The 24,524-nt window shown below is 40.2% G+C and overlaps 1 protein-coding gene across 1 annotated transcript; it reads right to left on the bottom strand.

The window, feature by feature from the left end:
- Window positions 1–1,407: 1,407 nt before the first annotated feature.
- Window positions 1,408–24,371, bottom strand: ehhadh (enoyl-CoA, hydratase/3-hydroxyacyl CoA dehydrogenase). The gene is made up of 8 exons (XM_041264040.1): window positions 24,301–24,371; window positions 21,661–21,840; window positions 20,556–20,659; window positions 19,928–20,097; window positions 19,152–19,263; window positions 18,401–18,505; window positions 8,067–8,408; window positions 1,408–3,239 (listed from the first exon to the last, which is right to left on the bottom strand). The coding sequence occupies exons 2-8, from the start codon at window positions 21,732–21,734 to the stop codon at window positions 1,990–1,992; spliced, it is 2,157 nt and encodes a 718-aa protein (XP_041119974.1). The 5' UTR covers window positions 21,735–21,840; window positions 24,301–24,371; the 3' UTR covers window positions 1,408–1,989.
- Window positions 24,372–24,524: the final 153 nt, after the last annotated feature.

The raw sequence follows: 24,524 nt of genomic DNA, 5'->3' as shown, positions 1-24,524 counted from the left end.
TCTACAGCTCCTTGACCTGTAATAACTCTGTTTTATTCAACTGTTCCTTGTGAAATATCAATACGTTTGATATCTTTGGTGGCTCCACTGTAATTCACCATCAGAGAGGGCAGTTTTATTAAGTCAGGCCATGCATCGTCCTCACAATGGTTTGGTTTATTGAAAAGCAGAAGAGTTAGATTTATACCCCAGTGCAGTTTGTATTAACACCACTACTCACAGCACAGCACAAGGAATGAATGGAAACGATGTTGACTGTCCAACCTTCAAATACCAGATTTCATTAAATCAATCTATCATACTTATCCATTGTATGGGCTGTGTTACTTGGGACTCATTATTGTCAACTGTATATTAACTGTACAGGTATTATTAACAACTGAATACTATCGGATATGTCTTAGTGTTATTTTAACTATTTATTAACTGTGTTCCTTCTGTAACAGGGCTCAACAATGTGGGGTTCTGGTAAAACAGGAACAGGCACTTTGGCCCTTCCAGTCCATGTTTTTGTTCCAGCCTTGTTCTTGAAGAGTAGGTAGATTCATATTGGATTGTCTTTTTTTCTTACCTTTTAATATTGTTGCAATCATTTAATCTTTTTCAGTTACTCAAATATTGTGTTTAAGTGCTTTGAAAAAAATAAATGCTGAACTGTGTAATTATTCCTGGTAAACCTGGAGTGGAATAGCCTGAGGATTGGAGTTGCCTACCTTTGATATAAAATCCAGACCGGCAGTGATAAGGTTTCATTTTAGTCTCCATCCATAACTTCCTCTACTAAATCATAAATTCTAAAATAAAACTGTTCACATTGATGAAGGCATTATTAACAGTAATGAATATCTTGTTTTATGGTCACATAGCTTAGGCCAGTTCCAACAGACTTAAAAAGAAATAAAGAAAAAGACACTAGAAACTCGCCACATTCCCACCGTTCTAGGAAACATGTTTTTGATGAAAGCACTTTCAGATCAGATGCTGAAGATATTAAAATGCTTCAGTGAGTAAATGCCTTTGTAGAAGAGATGGGGTTTTTAGTTGAATACCACAAGTGCTGCAGCTCTGCTACTCTAGTTCATTCGAGTTTGCCTTGAAGGAGCTCCTTACATTAAACATCAAGGTGAATCCTCACCAGCTCTTATACAAGTTCTTATAAACAGGATTTGTGTTTCCCCTCTTGGCTCTCTTAGCCCTTGATCTTTTGTATCTCACTAGCATTTCATTTAAATCCTGGGACAGAGTTACATATACGTGTGTGTGTGTGTGAGAGAGAAAGAGTGTACTGGTATACATTATATACAATATAAAGTAGACCCTGATATTAATGTGAGACAGTCACCAGAAAAGGGAAAAGTAATATCCAGTATCTTATACATTAACAACTGAAGAAACTACAAAACCAAATAAGTGAAAATGTGTTTAATAAACAGTGTAACCAGTACAGAATGCAATAAGCGCATTAGCATATTTCTTAATTGCAAAATATATATTTTCTACATTTTATAGTCATCGAAATCACTGGCACAACAATGTCAAAAGATTTCTCTACAAATATAAAAAAAGAGTCATTTGTCACGGTCAGCATCAGGCTCTCCTACTACGGTACCACTTGTGCTGTTAGTGCAGGTTATATGGTAGAGAAAACCAGTGCTGCTTCTCAATCTCACTGAGGTTTGTTGGGTTAAACAAAACCTGAAGCAATGAGGTAACCCCACAACTCTCCAACATACCAAAAATTATCTTTATGATTAATTGTAGACACAATGATGGGTAAATCGAATAAGAAATTAATCACTGACAACAAGCTACCAGTAAATGTATCTGTTATTTGTTATTAATCAGCCCTATATCAATACAGCTCAATTTGCTTGGAAGCACCTAGCATATAATTGGAAAGCAGATCTTTAGATTTTAATCTAGATTTTAAACTTGGACTCCATTTCCAAAGTCTCCATGCCCCTCCAGACTGCCACATGCTGTTTCTCTTCAAAGCTGGCTGCTATGCTGCTGAATCAGGGCTCTCCATTGCTGAATTGGAGGGCTTCCTCTAGCCACCAGCTTTCGCAACAGGCTGCTGGGCGCCATGTTTGGGATGTCTGGGTGGGTCCGGTGGTAATGCTCCAGCTTGTCCAGAACTTTAGGCAACCCAACCATCCAGGCATAGAACATGGGACCTCCCCTGTGGCGCGGCCACCCGTAGCCAGAGACGTAGATAACATCAATGTCTTCCGGGGAGGCCGCTATCCCGTCTTGGAGGATCCGGAAGCCCTCGTTAATGAGCGAGTACAGGCAGCGCTCTAGGATTTCGTCCTGACCCACGTGCCGGCTCTGGATACCAAAGCGGCTCCTGTAATCTTCCAAAAAGCTCTGCACCCAAGGATCTGGGGTTGCGACCCTTTCTTTTTCGTACAGGTACCAGCCTCGGCCTGTCTTCTGACCCAGCCGCCCACTCTCGCAGAGGATGTCGGGGAGCGGGCTGTATCTTTTCCCACCCCGACTGCGAGCTGAGGTTCCAGGGGGCAGCTTCGGCCCGGTCAGCCCCAGCTCCTTACGGGATCTCCAGCCCACATCCAGGCCAGAGAGGTCCATCACTCTAAAGATGCCCATAGCAAAGCCAAACTCCTCCAGCACAAGGTCCACCTCCTCTGGTCTGGCTCCTTCTTCCAGGAGGTAGTAGGCCTGCTCTGTGTAAGGCCTCATCATGCGGTTCCCAACGAAACCCAAGCAGTTGCCCACCACCACTCCTATTTTCTCCAAGTGCTTGGCCAGCTGCATTACCGTCGCCACGGCGGTGGGAGAGGTCCGAGGGCCACAGACCACCTCCAGCAGCTTCATCACGTGAGCCGGTGCAAAGAAATGGGCGCCTACCACTAGTTCAGGCCTAGAGGCAGCAGAGGCGATCTCGTCGATATTTAGTCCAGAGGTGTTGGTACACAGAAGCGCATCAGGGCGACACACAGAGGACAGCTTGCTGAAGATTTGCTTCTTGAGAGCCATGTCTTCGAAGACAGCCTCAATCACCAGGTCAGTGTCTCGCAGCTTGCGGAGATCAAGTGTGAAGCTGACCGGCCCCAGACGCGCTTCTGCCAGCCCCCGTTTCTGGCTTTCTCGTGTCAGCATGGAGCTCACGGCTTTCCTTCCAGCCTTCAGCAGTTTCTGCTCCGTTTCCACAGCGATGACTGGGATCCCAGCTCGACTCAGGGAGACAGCAATCCCTCTTCCCATGGTTCCTAACCCTGTGAGGGACAAAAGATACCAAATATCTTCAGCTCAGAGATAAATTCCTCACACTTGAATATAGCTGACAACAATTGAAAGATACATTCTTTGCTATTTTTCTATAATTTTTATTTCTTAACTTCAGCTAGATTGCACTCCTGTGCTAAATTTCACATATATGACTGAAAGAAACCCCACCCAGTGAGCTCAAGGCAGACCTTGAGCTCTACAGAAGGCTGTGTGGTCCGGTGGTTAAAAAGGGCTTGTAACCAGGAGGTCCCCAGTTGAAATCCCAGCCCACTCACAGCGTGACCTTGAGCAAGTCAAGCAAGCTGGTGCTTGGGATCTAGCTTTGCTGTATTCCTGTATTCCTGTAGATCTCTTCTGCTCTTGTAATATTATTTTGTTTTACCTCAGATGCACTCATCTCCTACCCTCAGTAGGAAGGTTGTCTTGAGGACTTAGAAAGCAATTGGCTAAGAGCCATTCATTCCCCCAGTTCCACACATGCATCTGGGAGAGACACAAATTGCAGCTTGCTAAAGCCTTCCTTTTAGTGGACTGGAGCAGCAGCCCACCAGATGTTAACCTTCTCCAGACTGAAAACTATTATGCAAGATTCAGGGGTGTAATTATCTCTTGCAGAGCAGAAACACACAATGCCTCTGGCATGGAAATGTGTTGCAGACAACTGAATTAAAAAGAGTCCCTCTGTCACAGATGGAGAGTGACTGGAATGGCTTGATTTTGTTATTTTCTGTCCTTCTGTCAAAGTGTATTGTTTAATACTTGACGCAAGAAGGGTTGTGAAAGAGGAGATTCTAAATGAGGAATACCGCATGAAGAGTAAATGACTGGCCCTTTGAGATTGCTAACCAATGTTTTAAAATACATTTAGTTTTTCGTTTTATTAATATTTTCATTGGTCTACGTTTTATTGTGCTGCAAAATGTTTGGTTCTTCACTTTATGTTATTCAGGATAAAGCAAATCTAACTGTTACACAGTGGTAGAATATTACCGAGTTGCTACTGGGCATGAGAATCACATTTTCAACACGTGAGTGATGATCATGCGTTATTTACAGTAGGTAGTGAGAATATGGTAAGACTGCACTATAACTGATTGATTAGGCATCATTTACTTAGGCAGTCACCTTTCTGACCAACATTTTTTTAATTAAACATGAGAGATCCAACACAGTGTTTTTACAGGTACATAAGGTTCTATACATTATACATTTTTATTTAAATTTCTTAAAGCCGGTTCAGTTTAGTTCTGGTTAGGTACTGTACTGCAGGTGTAAGGTAATTTTTATCTTGTAATTTTAGAGTTTTAAAGGTAAACGAAAGCACATAGAGCCAATAAAATAATGCCATTAAAAATAATTATATCTGTTGCCATCGCTTTGCAGATGTCACATTTTCCTATATGAAAGGCGCATGTTAAATGTGCAGATTTTTTTTTTTTTTTAAATGGCATTTTTTCAGTTATTAGTGACCAAAAAATGTGTTGAAATGCCTTTAGCACTTATGTTAATGCTGCTCTTCTTGCCATGAAGGAACGCAGTTGACAGTCATCACCTGTGTTCTTTCATGCGACCTAAGTAGAAAACTAATCCCTTTGAAAGAAATACAAATAATGCAAGTTTCACATAGGAAAATGTGAAATGATGGTAATATACAGTATAGAGTATTAGTTAAGAATCTGTTGTGAAATTATTTTTTTAGATCTATGAATATTAAGGAGAGCTACAGGGTAAACATGAAGACTCAAACATAATCCGAGATTTTTACTTTACACACTGAGTACAACAGAAGTGGGGCAGCTACAGGCATTCCATTAAAACATCTAGAGCATGATGTTGTGTAGCTAAAAGGTGGATGTTGTGCCGACAAAGGACCATCTGTATTCTCTTCCCCAGACTGACACACTTCAAAAGAAAAGAAACAAACAAACAAAAAAAAACATTCAGAATCCTGCTGCTCTGCAATTGAAAATGAAAATCAGACCCCCTTTCACGAAGCACATCAAAGACAATCTGGTACAACAAAAGCAGGGATGAATGGAGGTAGAAATGGTCTTTTCATACTGCAACAATTCTTTCTATCAATTGCACTTAACTGTAGCTCCTCCAATCTACACTGCACATGTGTGTAGCACGGGAAATCTATAAAGGAAACACAAATAAAACAGCTTGTTCTTAACAGACAAGCTTTCAACACTTCTGACTTGAATGCACACATAACTCCCAATTCAAATTCTCTGAATAAAACTTGATTTCGTTTTTATTTTTTTGTGTGAGAACAATAAAATGAGAAGGGGTTGGCAGCAATAATGATAACAAAGCTAAAATAAAGTTACAGTAAAGTAATATAGAGTCCTATACTCTGCAAGCAGGGTGTTTGTCCCCATGGCAACTCCTTGTGGAACAGCATCTTTCTGAGTCAGGTTCTAGAAAATACATTTTGAAAAAAGGACAGAAAATAATAAGATCAAGCCATCCCAGGACACTTATTGTCCGAACCATTGAAGACACTGAAAGTATTACTAAATGTAACTCTGACTCTTAATATTTAAGCAGTCTTAATCGTTATATTATATTAATTCTGATGTTTTCCCCTGATTTATCGACTCACTTTACAACACAACACAATCACTGAAATTAGGTTAGCAAATAATTGGGTTTAGGTCATTAAAATAGACTCCCAACTTGATGATATCGCCTATCTTGGCTGGGGATTCCACAGGGAGTCCAGCATTGGACCTGATGCTCCCGCAGGTTACAGAAGCAAAACCAGCATCACCTCACCAACTACAGCGGCCCCCATTGGCCAGGCATCCAGTGAGCACAAGCAGAAACCTAGCTCACCGACATCCCCTGTCAAACTCCTGGATGGAAGGAGGCCATTGGCTTGGTGGGATTGGAGGCCCACTGACCTTCAGTTCTCCTGCTGCATTGAGGGAACATAATTGTACATTCTAAAATTGGGGAAAAAAACAGGAGGGAAAGTAATTGGGCACTCTAAATTTAGAAACAGACCGCCATCTGTTAAAAAGTATTTTAAAACAAGCCATGCACTTTCATGCTGGCATTTCTTAGACGCTACAAGGCTAACCATTTGCTTGAAATGTCAGATGCGGGGCATAAAGATTTCACAGAAATCTTGGCAAGGATCTGGGACTGGAGGGTATGAAAATAAACAGAATAAAAACAAAAAGCAGGCCTGAGCTGCCCCTGGGGCATATGTGCCGTGTTAGCTCTCATCTCCCAGCCTGTCATGCAGGACCCTGTCTCTCAAACTATTAGCACATCCCTCTCCACAAGCAGAAGCAAACGCGCCCGCGAGTCAAGGATAACCGAGGCACTCCGACGAGATTAATAATAGAACACACTTTTCTCTTTGCGAGACAATAAGTGCCAACGAAACTCACGTCACAGGGAGAACAAAATCGCTTAACATAATGGAGACAATAGCTGTCAGAATGTTTTAATAAACTCATCAAAATTAAACAAAAAACAAATTGGCAAATATTAAATTTATTAAAATACACACACACACACACAAACACACAAACACACACGACTGTCTGCGGCCCAAAGTTCAAAACCCAGCAGGGGACTTGCACACTACAAGGCTAACCATAACCAGATGGTCGGTGCAGGGAGGAAGTGGGTGCAAGAGGAAGGGAAGGGTGCGTAGGGTCATCCAAGCATAGTCACTCTCCACTCCACTAACTTCCGCATGCAGAAATGAAATCATCCTGTTGTGTTTCCAAAGACAGTTACTGAAGCTGAAAGACTGAAACCGACTTTTCAATTCCATGGGGTCTAGTTGAATTTTTCTAAAGACCTTAATACTGCCATCCTGAAATGTATCACCCCGATTAACCTTGCAGACCTTATTTCACTTTACTTTTATTGTACCTAGTAAGACCAGGTAGTATGAAGAATTTTCATATAGTGTATAGTACAGGTGTACTGAAACTCGTATTTTCTCAGTAAATTATCTTTGTTAGGTATTAATTAAATGGAATATAACTGTTTGCACAATTATTGAGTATCAATCAATAACACTCTGGCAGTGTTATTTGATATAGATCATGTTGTGATCAAACTAACTAAACCTCATTCATATTTTACAAGCGATTATTTGTCTTACAATTTTTTCACTATCCTTAGTTTCTTTAGAAATGCGTAATCTCTGTGGTGGACTATTGGACTGCAGTCGTGGGTAAAGTGTCATCTCTGATTAAACTCGACAAAGAAATATATCTGTCAGTTTCCACAGAGGTAGCTCTAGTTAGGGTAAATGAAAGGTCGTGTTTACGTGATGAATCAGTTGCATTTTCACTGTCAGTTTATAGCCTTGGTTCACAGTAAAATGACAGTGCCCAGGATGAGAGGAAAATTAGCTTTCGATCGGCTTTTAAAACACTGCATGCAGAAGTTAATTGGTACTCAATTGTAAAGGTGAGGGAAGGACAGCTTTTCTTGTTTTGAAATCAACACATTAATAAATAGGTGTGTTTTGATTTATTTCATACTTGACTTATTTAATACTCTGAAAATATGAGCACCAGCACACCCCTAGTGTATAGTTTATAGAGATCCACATCTCCAGTGTCGTAACAATATCAATGTGAATTGCGGCATTTTGCATTTAACAGACAGGAATATGTCAATACTTTTATAATTTCACTATATAGTTTGTAAATCTTTACATGAAGAAAGCTGTTAAGTGCTCGCCACTACCTTGGTTTCATATATAAAGACGCATTAAAATCAACATTATCTTCTGGTAATTTTTTTTTTTTTAAATCAGCGCTGGGTTTGTGACCTACCTATAACGGCTGCCTGTCGTATAGGCCTTGCCTTGGCGTTTTCCCAGCTGGCTCCGCTAGGCATGGTCCACCTGGCAGCCGCTCTCTGGGTGAAGAAGCAGTACTGCATGGCGCGGGCCTGCCCGGAGGTGAACAGATATGCCATCAGCTCCTGCTCCTTCTTCATCCCCTGAGCAAAGGGCAGGCTAGCAGCGGCTCTCACCGCCTGCACACACGCCACCGGTGCCAAGGTCCCTCGCGAGCGCTGCCTGATCCTCACCAGCGCGCCCTCCAGGAGGGAGTCCAGGTCCTCAGGGCAGGCGACTGTCCACAAGCTGAGTCTCCGAGGGCCCGTGGGCTTACCTGCACACAGAATACAGGGGAGTTCCTCTTTTAGAACAAGTTTAGGTACTGACTATAGTGAACACAGTCTAGCTGTTTGTTCCAACTGTAGCCATTGGTACTTGAATAAAACCTGTGCCTAGGTCTTAAGAAGTTCATTCTTTACGCCAGGGATGGGAAACTCTAGCCTTTTCCTGTCCAGGTCTTTGTTCCAACCATTTTCTTAATTGTTTAATCAGAGCAATTACTACCAGGTTTCTTTTTCACTCTTTTCAATGCTGCACTTTCAGTCATGAAGAAATGCTTTGTGCCTTGAAAATATCGATCAATAATGATCTGAGATTTCGCCAGAAAAATAAAAATAAACCTTGAAACATTCACAATGTCATTTATTTTCTTTACTACAGCTTGAACTCCCAGAAAAGTCTTGCTTTGTCTCGCCTTTCCAATAAGAGTGTTTTTAATGTAGTCTGAAGTATAAATCACTTGAAATGTCACATCTTAACGTCTACATTTCCCTTGATGTTCTGAAGACTTGACCCTTGTATGTACTGTTCCAGGTGTTCACTCTCATCCCCTGTCTTCTTGTGAAAATAAAGCACTCACACAATTGCTTTCTGTTGAAACAGGACAGTGCCTGTGTGTTTATTTCTGATTACATCCAAACAAAACAAAACCTAACTCCTCTCCGGGCCCCTGACTAAACTTTCCTTTGTTCACACTTAACACATCTCTTCCTCCAACCTCCAATGGTCGCAGCTGATTAGCATTTTCTCATTATCATCAATTACATAATACACTATCCACTTCAGGCCTTTACCAATATGGCCTCCTGGCTACTTTAATTGCATTCCCTGCCTCAAGATGGCTTCCCATGTACCTGCATGGACTTCTCAGAACTACATTTCCCATCATCCTCCTGCTCACTGGTAAATCCATCTCAGCTACATATATGAGCAGGAGGATTATGGGAAATGCAGTTCTGAGAGGTCCATGCGGGTACATGGGAAGCCATCTTGAGGCAGGGAATGCAATTTAAAAGTTTAAAAAAGTGGTCAAAATGTAAAATAAAATTAATTTAAAACAATACACACACACACACACCTTTATGTAAACACTTGTAGCAACACAATAAAATAAAAAAGGTCCTTATGACCCTCCTTATGTACTAGAACTGCCACAGCAGTCATTTTGACAGGTTTGGATTTAAAATGTAAATGAATCTACGTTTGTGAATGCAATGCGGTTGTCCTTTTTTTCTTTCATTATTTTTTTTTTTTAAACGAACAACAGCATTGCACTGACAGTATGCAGATTCATTTGCATTTTAAATCCTGCAGTGATTCTAGTGTTAAGATGTTTGCATTCCGATACTCAGATGTTCAGCTGTTATAATTTCTCTCTAAGTATGCCTTTACCAGGCTTTGAGTAATGCCGAACTGAACAGCCTTGTAGCTGGCTGAGTTGAAAGGTCTTATTGTCATATGATCTGAATGGAATGAGGAAAGCTGTCTGGTGTCAGTACTTTCCAGACAAGCTTAAAGCAACTCAAAGCTGGGTAAAGGCAGATTGAGAAAAAGACAATAGATCCAAAAACATAATCCATATCCAGTGAGATAGTAAGGGAAAAGTTTTTTAAAAAGCAATGAAAATGTATTTGATACTGCATTTTTGACAGAAAAGCTTGGAGGACAACAGAACACAGTGGAAGTTGTGACAATATGGAAAAATATCATGTGGAAACTCCACCAAATCACAGCCGTCTCTCTGAAATGAATACACTTTCCCTTTCATTGCTGTTTAGTCCAAAATCCCAAGTAACCTGTACAGAATATCAACCTGGTAGTTACGTTTCTCTCTCCTTATTGCAGCTCTGTCACAGTATTGAATGAAACAGTATTGAGCGAGATGAAACTGCTACATAGAATAAGGAAAATAATGTGGATCAATGTTTCCCTTGTTCTCGTTAAAACGGCTGGTAACTTTTTTCATTTCACTTTGATGTCCTTTCTTACAAGATTAAAGCAGGCTGTTCCAACTAAAATCTATAGTGGCTTTATTGAATCGACGGTATAAACGAGCTCCATAGTACAATTTTACCAGAAAGCAGAGCTGTAAATCAAAGTCTCAAAGGGGCCAGTGTCTGTAACAGCAGTGGCTGTGTATACCTGTTTGACAGGATCAATGTATAAAATGAGGACAGATCGCTATAGCTCACCAATAAAAGCACAGCATCTTGGAGTGCAGGGTGAGTCGTGCAAGTGTGGTTCAGTTGCATTGGTTAAAGAGGAACAATGGGCAAGTTCGCCTCATTGCAAAGTGTCTAGGAGACTCCCAGACAGGGGCCCTTGCTTCCAGGGTTCAGTAGCTTGGTCATATTCATTGCTTAGGCTCAGTGAATGAGCAGGGTTGACTGGCTTGACAGCTCCTGGTCAGTAAATGCAATGCAGCAATGAGATGACACATATTTGTGTAGTGTATTGTACTGTAACATTGCAGGTTTTTAATTTGATTAGCTAATTATAAGCTCTCTGGAATGCTTCTATCACTGCAAACAGCTTTCAGTTGTTGCCTCGTATAAACTTCCTCGCAAAAGATGCTGTCCACATGCTCAAAATGAACTCATTAAAGAAATGCTATTTGGGTGCAGGCCTGCCTATAGATGCCAGGTGAGCCAGACAGAAATGAAAGATAAAATAAACTGCCTTAGGACAGACAGCTGCCCACAGCTGGGACCTTGCAAAGCAGAATGTATTTGAAAAGGTCAAATCAGAAAAAGGTTTACAGTTGCATTTACTCCAGTTCTAGTGGCAATTCAAGAAAGTGAAAAGTAACCATCATATTAACAGGAGACATTTACACCAATGCAGAGGCCCTGCATATGTAAATAGTCTGGTTTGTTTGTTTTTCTTTTTGTTTGAAAGGAATGTGTTTAAAATGGCAGGGCTGGGGGTTGGAATCCCCTCCCTCATAACACACGGATGTGGCCAGGTGCTAATTAATTCACTGATGACCCATTACACATGGCCACATGCTACAAAACAGGACCTCCAAGGAGAGCTGGTTTAGAGAAAGAATGGAGAGCAGCGGCTGTGCTCTCCTAACCTTCACCGAGATAGCTTTTGCCTTTGGGGGCTTTATTTTGGATTCGTGTTTTTGTTTAATTTATTTAATAAACGTGTGCAGGAAAAGCGCTTTTTGAACTGCAATCTTGTCTCCTGCCTCTGCTGTTCCAGCCGCTAGCCTTAACCACAATGCTACCCTTCCAGACCACTCAATAGAGGACACACACAAGACACCACTACACTGCTGATGGCATTATTCAGACATGTGGTCTACTTGATTTAGGTTTATCTCAGTTCTGGAATGGCTGTAACAGGTTATTTCTCTGAATATGAAGGGAGCCATTGTACCTTGACACAAGGCACATCAGTTCACAAGCCACTGTAGTAACTTCAGGTAAAAACTAAAAATCCTTTGTGAATTTCACCTCATTTGGACAAGCAAGGGGGGGGGGGGGGTGGGCTTGTGAAGATGCTGAAGAGCTATGAAGAGGTTCAGGGGGGTCATTTATACTAAACTGATGCTTAACAGGTCACATCTATCACATGTTAAAGAAATGTAACCATAATGCTACACATACAAGAATCGAACAATGCCTCTGTGGCAGAGCAGGGCTCTGCCCTTGGAAATACTGGTAGGGATGGAGTTAAATTCTCCTCCCTGCCCAGGTTGATTGCCCCAGGTGGGAGCAATCAACTAATATAATTATTCAATTATTTTAGCCACCTGACATAAAAGGAGGCCTCTGCTTCTCATTTGAGACGAGGGAGCTGAGGAGCTGAGTAGTTTTTCGAGATTTACGATTATACTGTAAATACAGTATAATCGTAAATACAGTATAAACTACTCACTTCACTTGAGAGTTGAACACTGTTTTTGTGTGATTGTCGTTTAGGCACGCAAATCGAGTCTTGATGAACACCCAGACGTTATGTATGTTTTACAACAAGCAACGGAGACAGAATATTTTGCAGTTAAAACACTCAGTCTGTGGCAAGAGCAGGGAGAGGGGAATTAGCTTTATGACCGTCCTACTCAATTTAAGAGGCAGGGTCTAGGGTAACTATGGGGTCCACCCTCGTTAGTTGGTTATATTAATAACTTAATAGAAATCGGTGGATGGATAATCGTTGTATATTGAAATCTGAGTAAATTTTCCTCGGAGACGAAGGAGTAAACCTCTGCGCCCTCGACTCCTCGACTGTAGTGTTTCGAGATTTACGATTATACTGTAAATACAGTATAATCGTAAATCTTGAAAAACTACTCACTTCTAAATCTTTTGTAGTCATTTTTATATTACTTTAGTATAAATACATGTTAATTTGGATTCATATGTTGTTTTTTTCTGACTTTATGTGAACGAAAAGACACACATTTGCCCGTTTTCCCATTGGAAATAGTGATATTTTGAAATATCACTGTCCTGGTCACAAAAGCAAAGTTTGTGGGGAATAATAGCCATTTTCTATACTTCTGAGGCATAAGCAATTAGGAAATAACACTTACTACCCAGGAACAAAAAAAAAAAAAAAAAAAAATTGTTACACGGTGTATTCAGAATAGAAAGGTGCTTGGATTACACCTGGTAGGTTTCAAGGTGGGGAAGAAGCTTGTATCCTTAATGCTTAGGAGTACTGGCTACATTACAATTCAACAAGCTAAACTACACATCGAAGAGTTATATATTCATGTTTAATATAATTGTTTATATATTAACTAACTGTGGTTGGCAGGTTGCTGTATATACAGTAATATGCAGTATATCTGTGTTGTGCCCTAGACGTGTAAGTCGGGGTCCTATGCTGCTCTTACTGATTATTTTTCATATTAGAAATTGCAAATGCAGGTAGATTGCAGTAATTAATGAGCTTGCTCAAAAAACAACCCTGTTTGCCAACGCTTCAAGGAGATGTCAAGACTCATTAGGAAACTGAATGTGAAGGTCAGAATGACATTCGTCGAGTTACAGGAAGTTGAATCAGACTCGAGGGGTGAAATCAAACATCTGTCAAATCATAGTGCCTCTAAAACGACTGCCTCTGACTTTAATCAACAATGTTATCCATTCTGACAGTGATATCACTGCAAGGGCCCGGTGGCTGTGCAATATATGTGGAATACATCCAGTTGTTTTCAGTCATTGTCTAGCATTAGTTATTATTACTAGCAGGGAGCGTGCATCTCACTAGGGGATATAGTGGAAAAAAGGGGGTATAGTATGTCCCTTAAAAAAGTTTCTCGTAGTAAAAGCATAGAACAATGTGTAGTGAAGCATAGTGAAAGAATGCATACCTAAGCAGGGGGGTATAGTAAAACATGGTATAAACGTGTAATGGGAAAAGCATGGGATAACTGCAAAATTACCATGCAGATTAACAGTGGCAAAGTGTTAAGGAGCATGCCAAACTTCAGATTTTTGCATATATCAGTTAAATTTTTCTGTATAAATGAGTTCTGTAGATGTCTAGAAAATGCTTGTCCAATGATGAAACTTACAAAGAACATTGTTTAAATTATCGAAATCTGGGGGTTATGTTTGTCTGTGTCTGTATCTGTATCTCACAGGATGTTTTTACATATATTTAGAGAAGCACTTCTTTAGTTCTGATGATCTGTACATACCATGTCCTGTCCTGATAGCTCTGGTTTTGAGTTCACAGCTGTGCAGGGATGAATGTCAAGCACGGTCATCCTGTTTTTTTCTTCTCCATTTAATCCCAAGAAGTATAATAATGAGGGGTCTAAAATTTTATTGAATTTCTGATAAGTGTAAAGTTTTAGAAATAAGCTGCACAATGACATATCATCTGTGTTTCTTTAAGACTGATTGAGTTTGCTTGGTGTCCAGGAACTAATCTGAACTCACTCGATTCTTTATAATCAACATTAAAACGTGCTGCTTTCAACGTTTCTCATTTGAACGGCTCAAAAATGTAGGTCTCTTTGTGGACTGTTAGTTTAGCTAAAGCTTCCACACTTTTGAAGGGTAATGTGTGTAAAAAAGAAATGTGTGCTGCATTACATTTATATTATATTTCTCTGAGTGTAATTGACATTAAATCTACGAAAAAGCGGAATAGATTCATTTTAAGTGTTGATACAAAACCTCTTTCCTGTGGAACCCAAAATACATTGCTAGACAGATCCTGCAATAATAAAATCCCTAATCGCATGCCGGCTACATGACATTATAATGTAATAATAGATTGTCTGAACATTTCAATAGTGTACAGCAACAAAAGTGTAATGCTTCTAAATCCTTTTATTTCCAAAAGTGATATTAAGTAGGATGGAAATCTGTTGAATGCTAATAAATGGGATAGCTATATACCGGAGAGGGTAACAAACAGATAATATTAGTCACCATTGACTCCCATCAGGTCCTAGCAGGACATTTTTGAAGCATGTTTTACTGCACTGCTGTGTAGTTTGATATCTAGTTCCTTCAGATAGTGTAGCCCCTTTGTCTGAACATCGATGTTTAAACTGTTGGGGTATTGTCCCAGCTGACTGGGATACACTGGCATGAGCTGTCAGGAGAGCAATGCTGAGATCTGGCTTTTAAATGGGAATCCCTACCCGTCTCACTCAACACAGAGATGGGCTTATTAAATCTCCATTCATTCTATTCATTTGAATTACGCTGCCTAAAAGAGGCTGTGGCAGAGCAGGGCTCTGCCCTTGGAAATACTGGCAGGGATGGAGTTAAATTCTCCTCCCTGCCCAGGTTGATTGCCCCAGGTGGGAACAATCAACTGATCAGCTGATAAACTAATCCTGTTTTAAATACCATTATACACAATTACTATATCCACACAAGTATTGTTTTGAGATTCAGCTATTAGGCAGCTCCTCTAAATCCCTTGTTCAGAAAGATACAGGGTACTAATGCTTGTGACAGGGTAGCTGTCTGCCGTGTGGGCGTGTGCATTCGCTGCTGAGTGACAGGCAGGAGATCGAGTCGGAGGTTCAAGTTGACAGGCCCCCTGCAGGCGAACTCAATTAATTTAATATCAAGTCAACACACTGAACAGCTCACGTGACACTACCAGCAACAGCAGCGCACGGAGCACACACAACACAGTGTACGACAACTTTGGTGGGATCTACAATCTGTGAACTAATCTTCTCTGTTCAGCAATAAACTGACATTGCTGCAGAGATTGATCATGATGGATAAACGGTTAGGGCGGATATGAGACAGATTGCAGTACTACAGTATGAAAGGCTCTATATAATAAATAAATAAATACACTTACTACTTACTATTCAAATATTACAAACTTTTGTCATGTTCTTCCACATGCTGTAGACACAGTCTGTACACAGGAGAAGGCACAAGCCAAAAACATTTGTCAGCTTCTTATAATTTTATAATATAGGCTACTTTTTCACAACACCATCTGATTAGCTGGATTACTAAAGGCAATATCTTGAGAAAGTAAGCACAGAAATTTTTTCCTGCTCCATATGCTGGCCCACTTTTTCATGTTCCAGAAACTTTTGATGTGTTTTTTTATACCATGCATATGAGCAGCCTCTATGAGTGTGCACATAACCTTCAACCTACCCCTTACTGTTAACAATGTATTTTCTGGTGTTAAAGCCAGTTAATTGAATTGCTTTTTCCAGCTAAATATCAGTTAACAAGACAGTACTGGGTCTCAGTAAATTAAGCCATTAACAAAGGCACTCTCAATTCCTTCATTTATAGATATTGTATCCTTAAGGGCTTTCAGTCAGAACCCATTTTCTTCTGATTAAACATAAACAGAAGCAAAATTGGTCTGTTTCAATTCGAGATGAATGGGTATGCTTTGCATACCAATGGGGAGCAGCGCCATTAGACAGCGCAGTCTTTAACACTGAGAGCAGACTCCTGGCACACTGAACCGGGCTGTTTAGCAGAACTGCTGCACTTTGATCAAAGCTCTGGTCATTATAACTCTGAACCTGCTGGGTATGAAGAACACCCGAGCGGCTGAGATCAGAGAATACTGGAATAACACTTTTCACTAAAGCTTTCACAGACATTCTTACAGTTGTTATTTGAAGTCATATTGACAGGGGAAGCGATACTTTCAAAACAAATCAGCTGCTCAGTCATAATCTCTGCCTTCCGGGCCCTTGAGATCTGTCTGTGCCAGTTAATAAAGTTTCAAACGTGAGAGAAGCAGAGCGGGGCTGAAATAAATACTATGCTATTCTAACATAGCAGTCCATCAACAAAGACCCTCCAAGCAACTACTGCATATACACTTTAGATATAATCCAGGTGCTAAATGTTTACAGCAGGTTATTGTAAGTTTAGGGTGGCCCTTGCCATCAGGTATGCAAATGCAGCATGTGTTAAACATAATGACATTATTATAGTTAAAAACAAACAGCATTAGATGACTGACAGCAGATAGACTGCCCTGCTCTTCGCTGATTTAAAGACTGCACACCATGAGGCCATGCCTTTACCAGGTGAGCCACCCAGGTATCCCTGTGTATTTACATTGTCTCACCTGGGCAGGGCTCTATCATTTAGGTTTGCTTCCTAATGACAAACAGTTAATAATGTACAACTAGCATCACGCTGACAGCATTTCATATCTCCCAGTACAGCTGAAGTTAATTGAAAGTGCTTAAAGAATGTACTGTATATACACTGCTGCATCCCATTCTCCATTTTTGCTACTCGACATCATAAAAGCAATAAAGGTTAGTCCAAGTAAGAATTATTGATTGGTAATCGAGCGGATTTGTTAAGTGCTTTGGCATTTGGCTGTACACACTCAGCTGCCTCCACAGTCTGTTATTAAGCAGTGATTCCAATACGTCCTGGCATGGCTTTCATCCTTCACTTTAACACAGAACCCAAAGAAATAGAACAGCAGGGCTGATGTTTCTGGCTGATTACCAGCACACTTGTTTTAGCCTCTAGTCACAGATGACACTCTTGCAAATTTTAATGGAGTTCTTAATCAATGTATTTTAACAGGTTTTTTTTAGTCTTTGCGTGTCAACTTATTTTACAATCTTCACATCCAGTTGAAATCACCCCTTTTTCCCTCAATAAGCTCTCAGAATCATGTCAAACCTCTGAAGGACATCTGGTGCACCGAGCGTAACCACTAACCTGTCCCCCCTGCAACACTCATACTTAGCCTAAGTATATCTGCTGCACTTGCACTCAAGTGTAATCATTAACATATCGCCCTGTCTCTAATGAATGTAAGAACTAGGTGGTATTTCCACCAATGTATTTATTGAGTGTTGGTTACACTCTGGACTAACAGGTGTGATCTGAGATCAGACATGAGTCTCAACACTCTATTGATTCTGATATATAAAGTAAATCGAAACAACAAAAGAAAAAACATGCTCTGATATTTCAGAGTCACAACAATGTCCAGCTGCTCTTTAACTCAAAAATCCTTTAAATAACCAAATTATAAAAGGACCACCTACTGCACTGTGTCTGGTGGTGTGCCTGTTTTACTGCTGAGGTTTTGGTGCCATCTACTGGCTCTGTGTGGTAGTGTGCAGTGAGAGACTTAAGTTGGACTTTAATATACTGTATTTCTGACGAGGAAAAAAAGTGATACTAACACACTAATAAAATACTAATAGTAAAAATAACGATGTAGTTTATAGTGTGTAGTATCATCATAATAAAAAACATCTGCATACATGATATCGACAAAGGAATGTGTGAAACATGCATCTGCATAGAGGGCACCTATAGTAATGTGTTGAAATTTGATTTGATTTGATGCTTTTACATTATTGCCATTGTGAATGTATTTGTAACATGTATGGAAACTGCATGGTGTGTGGCAGGACCCCCATGTAAACCACATGGTGAATCTCAAGGATTATATTATGAAGAGCAACAGTTTAAAACAAAATGAACAATAGATGCTTTGCCTCACTACTAAGTAGATCTTTCTGTCCCATACCTACTACTGTCTTTGCAAACTCAATGGCTTCCTCCACAGCGTTGCTGTCAGTGACTTTATCCACAATCCCCAGCTGGACAGCTTCCTGAGCTGAGACGTGCCGTCCTGGAAAAGAGAAGAGCAGCAGTCCTGTTCATGTATCCGAACGCAGCCGAAACAGAGCACTGAGCACCTCTACAGAGACCTGAATCCACCGCGTTTACTACAGGAGCTAAGCTAGAGAATGATATGCCAGGAGAAAACGCCTGAGCAATAGTCAAGAGCAAACATAAACAGACACTTTTTGCAGTCTTCTGCCTAGTTTTTCTCTGTACTTGTAACCCAATCCAAACAAGATCTGGTTCCAATATCAAACTGGAGCTGCCGCCAATCCACTGTCTTCAATTCACCAATCTGCAAACAACAGTCATACTCAGCGGTCAGTCGCATTTTTAAAAAAGGTTACATTCTTTCACCTGTACTTCACTATGATGAAATGACAGCCCTCCGTTCTGCCAGCATGTAGCGTACGTCGACTCAAAAAACAATCCTTCAGTAAGTTCTTTGTTCTCAATGGCTAACTGCAATGGTGAGACAGGTATCAGACTGAATATACCAGTCTTGGCATTTTCATTTTGAACACCAGACTTTTCATTGGATGGTTATTACTAGATATATTTCTTTATCAGAGCTTAGTTCATTATTGCAGGGTAGGGGTAGCGAGTGCAATGGAAAGTCTTTACTATCCAGTATTTTTCTGGGGAAACAGTACCTGTGGTGATGATGTCCAGTGCAGCGGGCACTCCGATGAGCCGGGGCAGTCTCTGCGTGCCGCCCGCAGCCGGGAGCAGCCCGAGAGTCACTTCAGTGAGCCCAACCCGAGCCTGGAACACACGCAAAGCGGCAACACACAGGGTAAGGAATAGCTGGCCATTGACTAGAGCACAACCCTGCCACAGGGCTCACCGCTGTCTTGGCATCATTACTAGGGGGTGGGGAATATCACATGGACCAGTACTGAAATTCAAACAGCACCATACTAGCGCACAATGAACAGTGCCCCTTCCTAAGTACCAAATGGCATTTTCTTTCTAATTTAGAGCTCCCAGAACCCCCAAGAGCTCGACAGCGGATGTTGGAGAGCAACCAGCCCCTTATGGACAAAGGCCAGCCCTGCTGTTGTCCACTTTGAACTCACCAGGTGACCCCAAGGATACTTTCTTAAACAGCGATCAGGAACCTTTTTGTAAGAACAAAACAAGGGATTCCCTTTTTTAAATAAGTGTACAGTATATTAAGACCTAAAGCTTCTGACTTTTCATTTGTTGAGAGTATGATCAATTATGTGTGGTAAAGTATGAGTGTAATCAAACCCTGTTTATAAACCAGTTTTTTAAAACTGAACACGTAAGAATGAAACGGCTACACCGTGAAAAATAAAAAGAGAGCAAGCTATACTGCAGGAATATATTTCTTCAGCTAAACCTGGTCGAGGTGTTCGTGTAACGGTGGTCAAGCTCTCTATGCCCCTTGTATTTGTTGCCCTACCCCGGAGTGAGCGATGCGATAATGGCAGCCCAGGGCTAGCTCCAGGCCTCCTCCGAAAGCCACTCCCTCGATCACAGCCACTACCGGCTTCTCGCTTTCTTCAATCATACCGATCATGGGAACCAGAGGGGGGCCTCGCATCTCCCCTGTGAACTCCTTGATATCGGCACCTGCGGACAGGAAACAATTTAAAATGAACCCTGCACATCAGCAACATTTACACGCTGCCCAGACTTGCACTGTGCTCAGAAGTATTCATTTCCACCTGGTGCACACATACATTCATTTTGAAATCCACAGAAATGACGTGCAACATTAATGTTACCCCAACATGACATATTTTTTCTGTTGGTGTATTAAACTACATTTTTTTAAAAAAATGCATTACCTCTCATCAACAAAATTCTTACAAGTCCCCTTTTTGCATTTAGTGTTTTTTTTTTTGTTTGTTTTCTTTATTTTTAACTCAGGTGTAGCACGTTTATCCAACACACTATATATTCACTTCCTGTGTTACAGTAAAATAGATCCCCCATACCCACATAGGTTTATATTAGTAGCATGCATTGTGAATATGGGTGAGGTCATAAGGGGACATTAAAATCAACAGTACAGCAGGCTGACTCACCACCGCAGAACTTCCCATTGGCTCCACACAACACAATAGCTTTCACTTCCTGGTCAGCAGTTGCCCTCTTCACTGTCTCATAGATAGCTTCTCGAACTGTGCAGCTGAGGGCACAAACAAATACCACAGCCAGGGTCAGCTTAGCCTGAGAGCTTACACTACACTATATTACAACCAGTAAACAAGAAGGCTGAAGGGTGGTGGGATGGTTGAATACAGTCCTGTCATAAAATGCCATACTGACAGTAAACATGAGGAAGGTAGCAATGATGCAAGCAACAAAATAATTAAAAAAAAAAAAAGAAAAGTAAAATTTAAGTGTAACTTGTGTGTACAGAATTATGCCGCCTGTTGCCCGAGCAAGCTAGCGCTGTACCGAGCCGATGATGCCACCTGACTTGAAACTTTACCTTTCAATCAATCAATCTTTATTTTATATAGTGCCTTTCATAGTGGACCACCGTCACAAAGCCCTTTACAAGCTATAGTAAATAAAAACAATGTATAATACATTAAATACGGTGAATAATATTTGCATAGTACATTAAATACAAGGCTAGGATGTGAAAAGAAAATTCTAAAACAGTGTGAATGCGTATTTTTTCTTTTTTTTTTTAAAAAAAAGTAGAAACGACACAACAGCTAAGAACAGATATCACGCTTAATGAGCATGTAAAGCATGAGAGAACAAGTCAGTCCTGAGAGTTGATTTAAAGCACCAAAGCTAGGAGAGAGCTCCAGAGTCGGAGCCACGAAGCTAAACGACCGTTCTCTCCAAGTGTGGTGCACTTTTGCTTGGGGATAACAAGCAGGCCAGAGTCGGAGAATCTCAGCTTGCGGGTAATGACATTGCTCTAGGGGTAAAGTTCGGTGACTGCGAAGGAAACGGAGTAGTCGTTTCAATTCCGAGACCTGTAACATCACCGAGAGTCCATGCTTACAAGTTATCAGTAGCAACTAATGCTCTGTTCAAGGGCAAAGTACAAAACTGGAATGTGTTCTTTGTACTCTGACGAGTCTTTCGCATTGCACTGTCTGGCTTGTTTGCAATTATAGTAGCTGAAAATACAGGCTGCACTGTGTTCTTTATTTTTTTTAACCTTACCTGAGTGCATTAACAGGCGGATTTGTCAGTGTGATCACAGCGATAGAGCCTGGGATGCGTCTGTATAGAGCCATTGTCGTCTGACTGCAACCAACCGTGGCGGAGATGAATGCCTTCTAAATGAACTTTGACTGCACTTGTCTCTTCACGCTGTTCCTATTCCCACTTGTTTACCTGTTACTGTGACACCAGCAGAAATGTTCAATCATTTATCAGACAACGTTAATAAGTCAACTAAATCAACAGTAAAACAAAATATCAGCGAAATCGATTAGGGAAAGTGATAAGCGTGTAAGACACGATAAAGTATGGCAAAGGGTGCAAATAACAGTCTCGTTGCAAAGCGGTTGAGCTGTCCCATGCAAGAGATATTATTAATTAAACGCTGTGAAAATATTTTAGAAAACTCAAGACCATAGTCATTTAAAGTTCTTGTTAAAATAAATTATATTTATTATATAAATTTATATATATGTTTTTTTTTTTTTTATCTTCTCTGACACAAACAGGCTGGACGTTAATCTCATTTATTCCAGATATTAATATTGCCTGGAAATATTTTTTTTTAATGAATTTAGCACAGTTCCATGCGCCATTAAATAAATAAAACGGCGTATAAAAATATATGCCCATGGTTCACTAGCGAAATAGCAAACTCTTTAAAAGTTATGGATTGTTGTTGGCCTAGAGCGCGTAAAACTAAACTTAATCAAATTTGGCAACAGTTTCGTACTCTGAGGAACAAATGGACCAGTTTAATAAGGAAAGTTAAATCTGATTATTTTTGTTAGACTAACTGATAGCATGAATGATCCGCTCAAATTCTGGTAACTTGTGCAAAATATACAAGATGCTGCTGTTTCACCAGCCCTCCCTCAGCAGGTGACATTTAATGGCTGTAATTATACTGCGAGTAAGGATGTTGTTGATTTGTTTAAATAAACATTTTATTCAGGTTAGTCAAGCATTTGATAACTTTTCAACAAAGATGCCTAGAACGCTGGAAGAAATATCGCTAAACCTGCTTCTGACTCAAAGCAACAACAAAAAAAATAACCTAACTGCTAATTCTTAACCATTAATGGATCTGCTTAATGTTTCTCTTATTTCTAATTTAATTCCATCAGATTGGAAATCATATGTTGTCCCTGTTTATAAGGGAGGAGAATACACAAGCCTTAACAATTATAGACCAATATCTGAATTTAAAATATTTGAGTGCCTTGTAAATGAGTAATTAAAGTTGTTTTTTTAGAGAAGAATAGTTTAACAGAAATCTACTGCTGCTCTTAGTCATTGATGATACTGTATATCGATAGCTTTGGATGCTGGTAAATTTGTTTCTGTAGACCGTTTAACATTGAGTAAAAACTTCTCCAACAGGGATTAATTAATATGTTGTGGATTTAAGAACTATTTAATAGATCGAACACAAACTATAAAAGCTGATGGTATTCCAGTTTGGAACCTCTGATTACGGGGGTACCTCGGGGTTCTGTCCTTGGCCCAAACCTTTATACTCTCTATATTAAGGATCTATGAATTAACTTGGTTGATACTAATTCTAACATGCATATCTATCCAATGATTTTATTATATATTCGGCAGGACACTCCACACAGGAGGTCATAAGGAATCTGCAGACTGCATTTGACATCGTACACAAAAAAAACCCCAAAAAACAACTGCCATGATAGATTGTTACTTAGTGTATCTAAGTCGCAAACTATGTTATTCTGTTCAATAGAAAGCAGTAACAAAAACATTTTGGACTATTGTTACACTGAAAGGTGAGATAATAAAGAAAGTTCTTTATTATAAATGCGTAGGCATATGGATTGAGGAGCATCTTACATTTAATCATCACATTGACACACTGATTTCAAAGGTAAGACCTAAATTAGGCTTCCTTTTTAGAAATAGGAAGATCTTTTCTCAGTCTAGCAGATCAAAATTGGCGACTACTACAATTCTTCCTATCCTTGATTATGATGACTACACTTACCAGTTCACTTCTACTCGGTCTTTACATAAACTAGATGTATTTTACAACTCATGCTGCAGATTCCTATTAGAACGCCCCACCTTGACTCATCAATGCAACATGTATGTAATAAAATGAGGCTGGCTTTCACTTACAGACCGAAGGCTTTATCATCGCCACCGTTTTGTGTTTAAGTTTCTTAAAGGATTGGCGCCTTGTTATTTAACTGCTGTGGTTATAGGTAGATCCCATAATCTGCGTTCCTGTCATTCTGCCAACCTGTTCGTTTCAAGGGTTGGCACATGTTTGTGTAGAATGTCCTTTGCCTATCGGCTTCCAAAAACTTTTAACTCTTTCAACCATGACATAAGGAGTACATTTGATAGTCTCTCCTTTAAATGTTTTAAAAATGATCTCTGTAAATTGTTCAGGGCTTCATGTAAATGTTTTGATCCTGATCCATACATGTTCGGTTCAATGTCCTTTGCTTATGACTCCTAAAATGATTAAGACAGTACCACACATAATATTGTGTTGTTTTATTGAATATGTTTGTTGACAGGACCACCTTGTAAATGCGATCTAGGTCTCACTGGGTTACATTCATGTATAAATAAATACATTAAAAATTAATAAAAAAAAAAAAAAAGTCTGACCTAGACGTGCATCAATGGCATCGCTGTGCTTGTCTTGAATATATACGCTGATCGTCGCAAAGACTGCGTTCCAAAACTTCCAGCTGTTGCAGAAAGCTCACAGAGCTTTCAGCTGGTGAGAGCACATCGGTTTAAACGCATTGGCTTTGGGATTTGTAGCACTGCCCCAGCTGTTTGAAGGATGCACGTGATCTGTCTCGGCATTGTCAGTCCTGCGCTTCTCC

The sequence above is a fragment of the Polyodon spathula genome, chromosome 11, assembly GCF_017654505.1.
Source record: "Polyodon spathula isolate WHYD16114869_AA chromosome 11, ASM1765450v1, whole genome shotgun sequence".
NCBI lineage: Eukaryota > Metazoa > Chordata > Actinopteri > Acipenseriformes > Polyodontidae > Polyodon > Polyodon spathula.
Note: the sequence above shows the minus strand (reverse complement) of the source record. Positions and strands in the feature narration are given on the sequence as shown.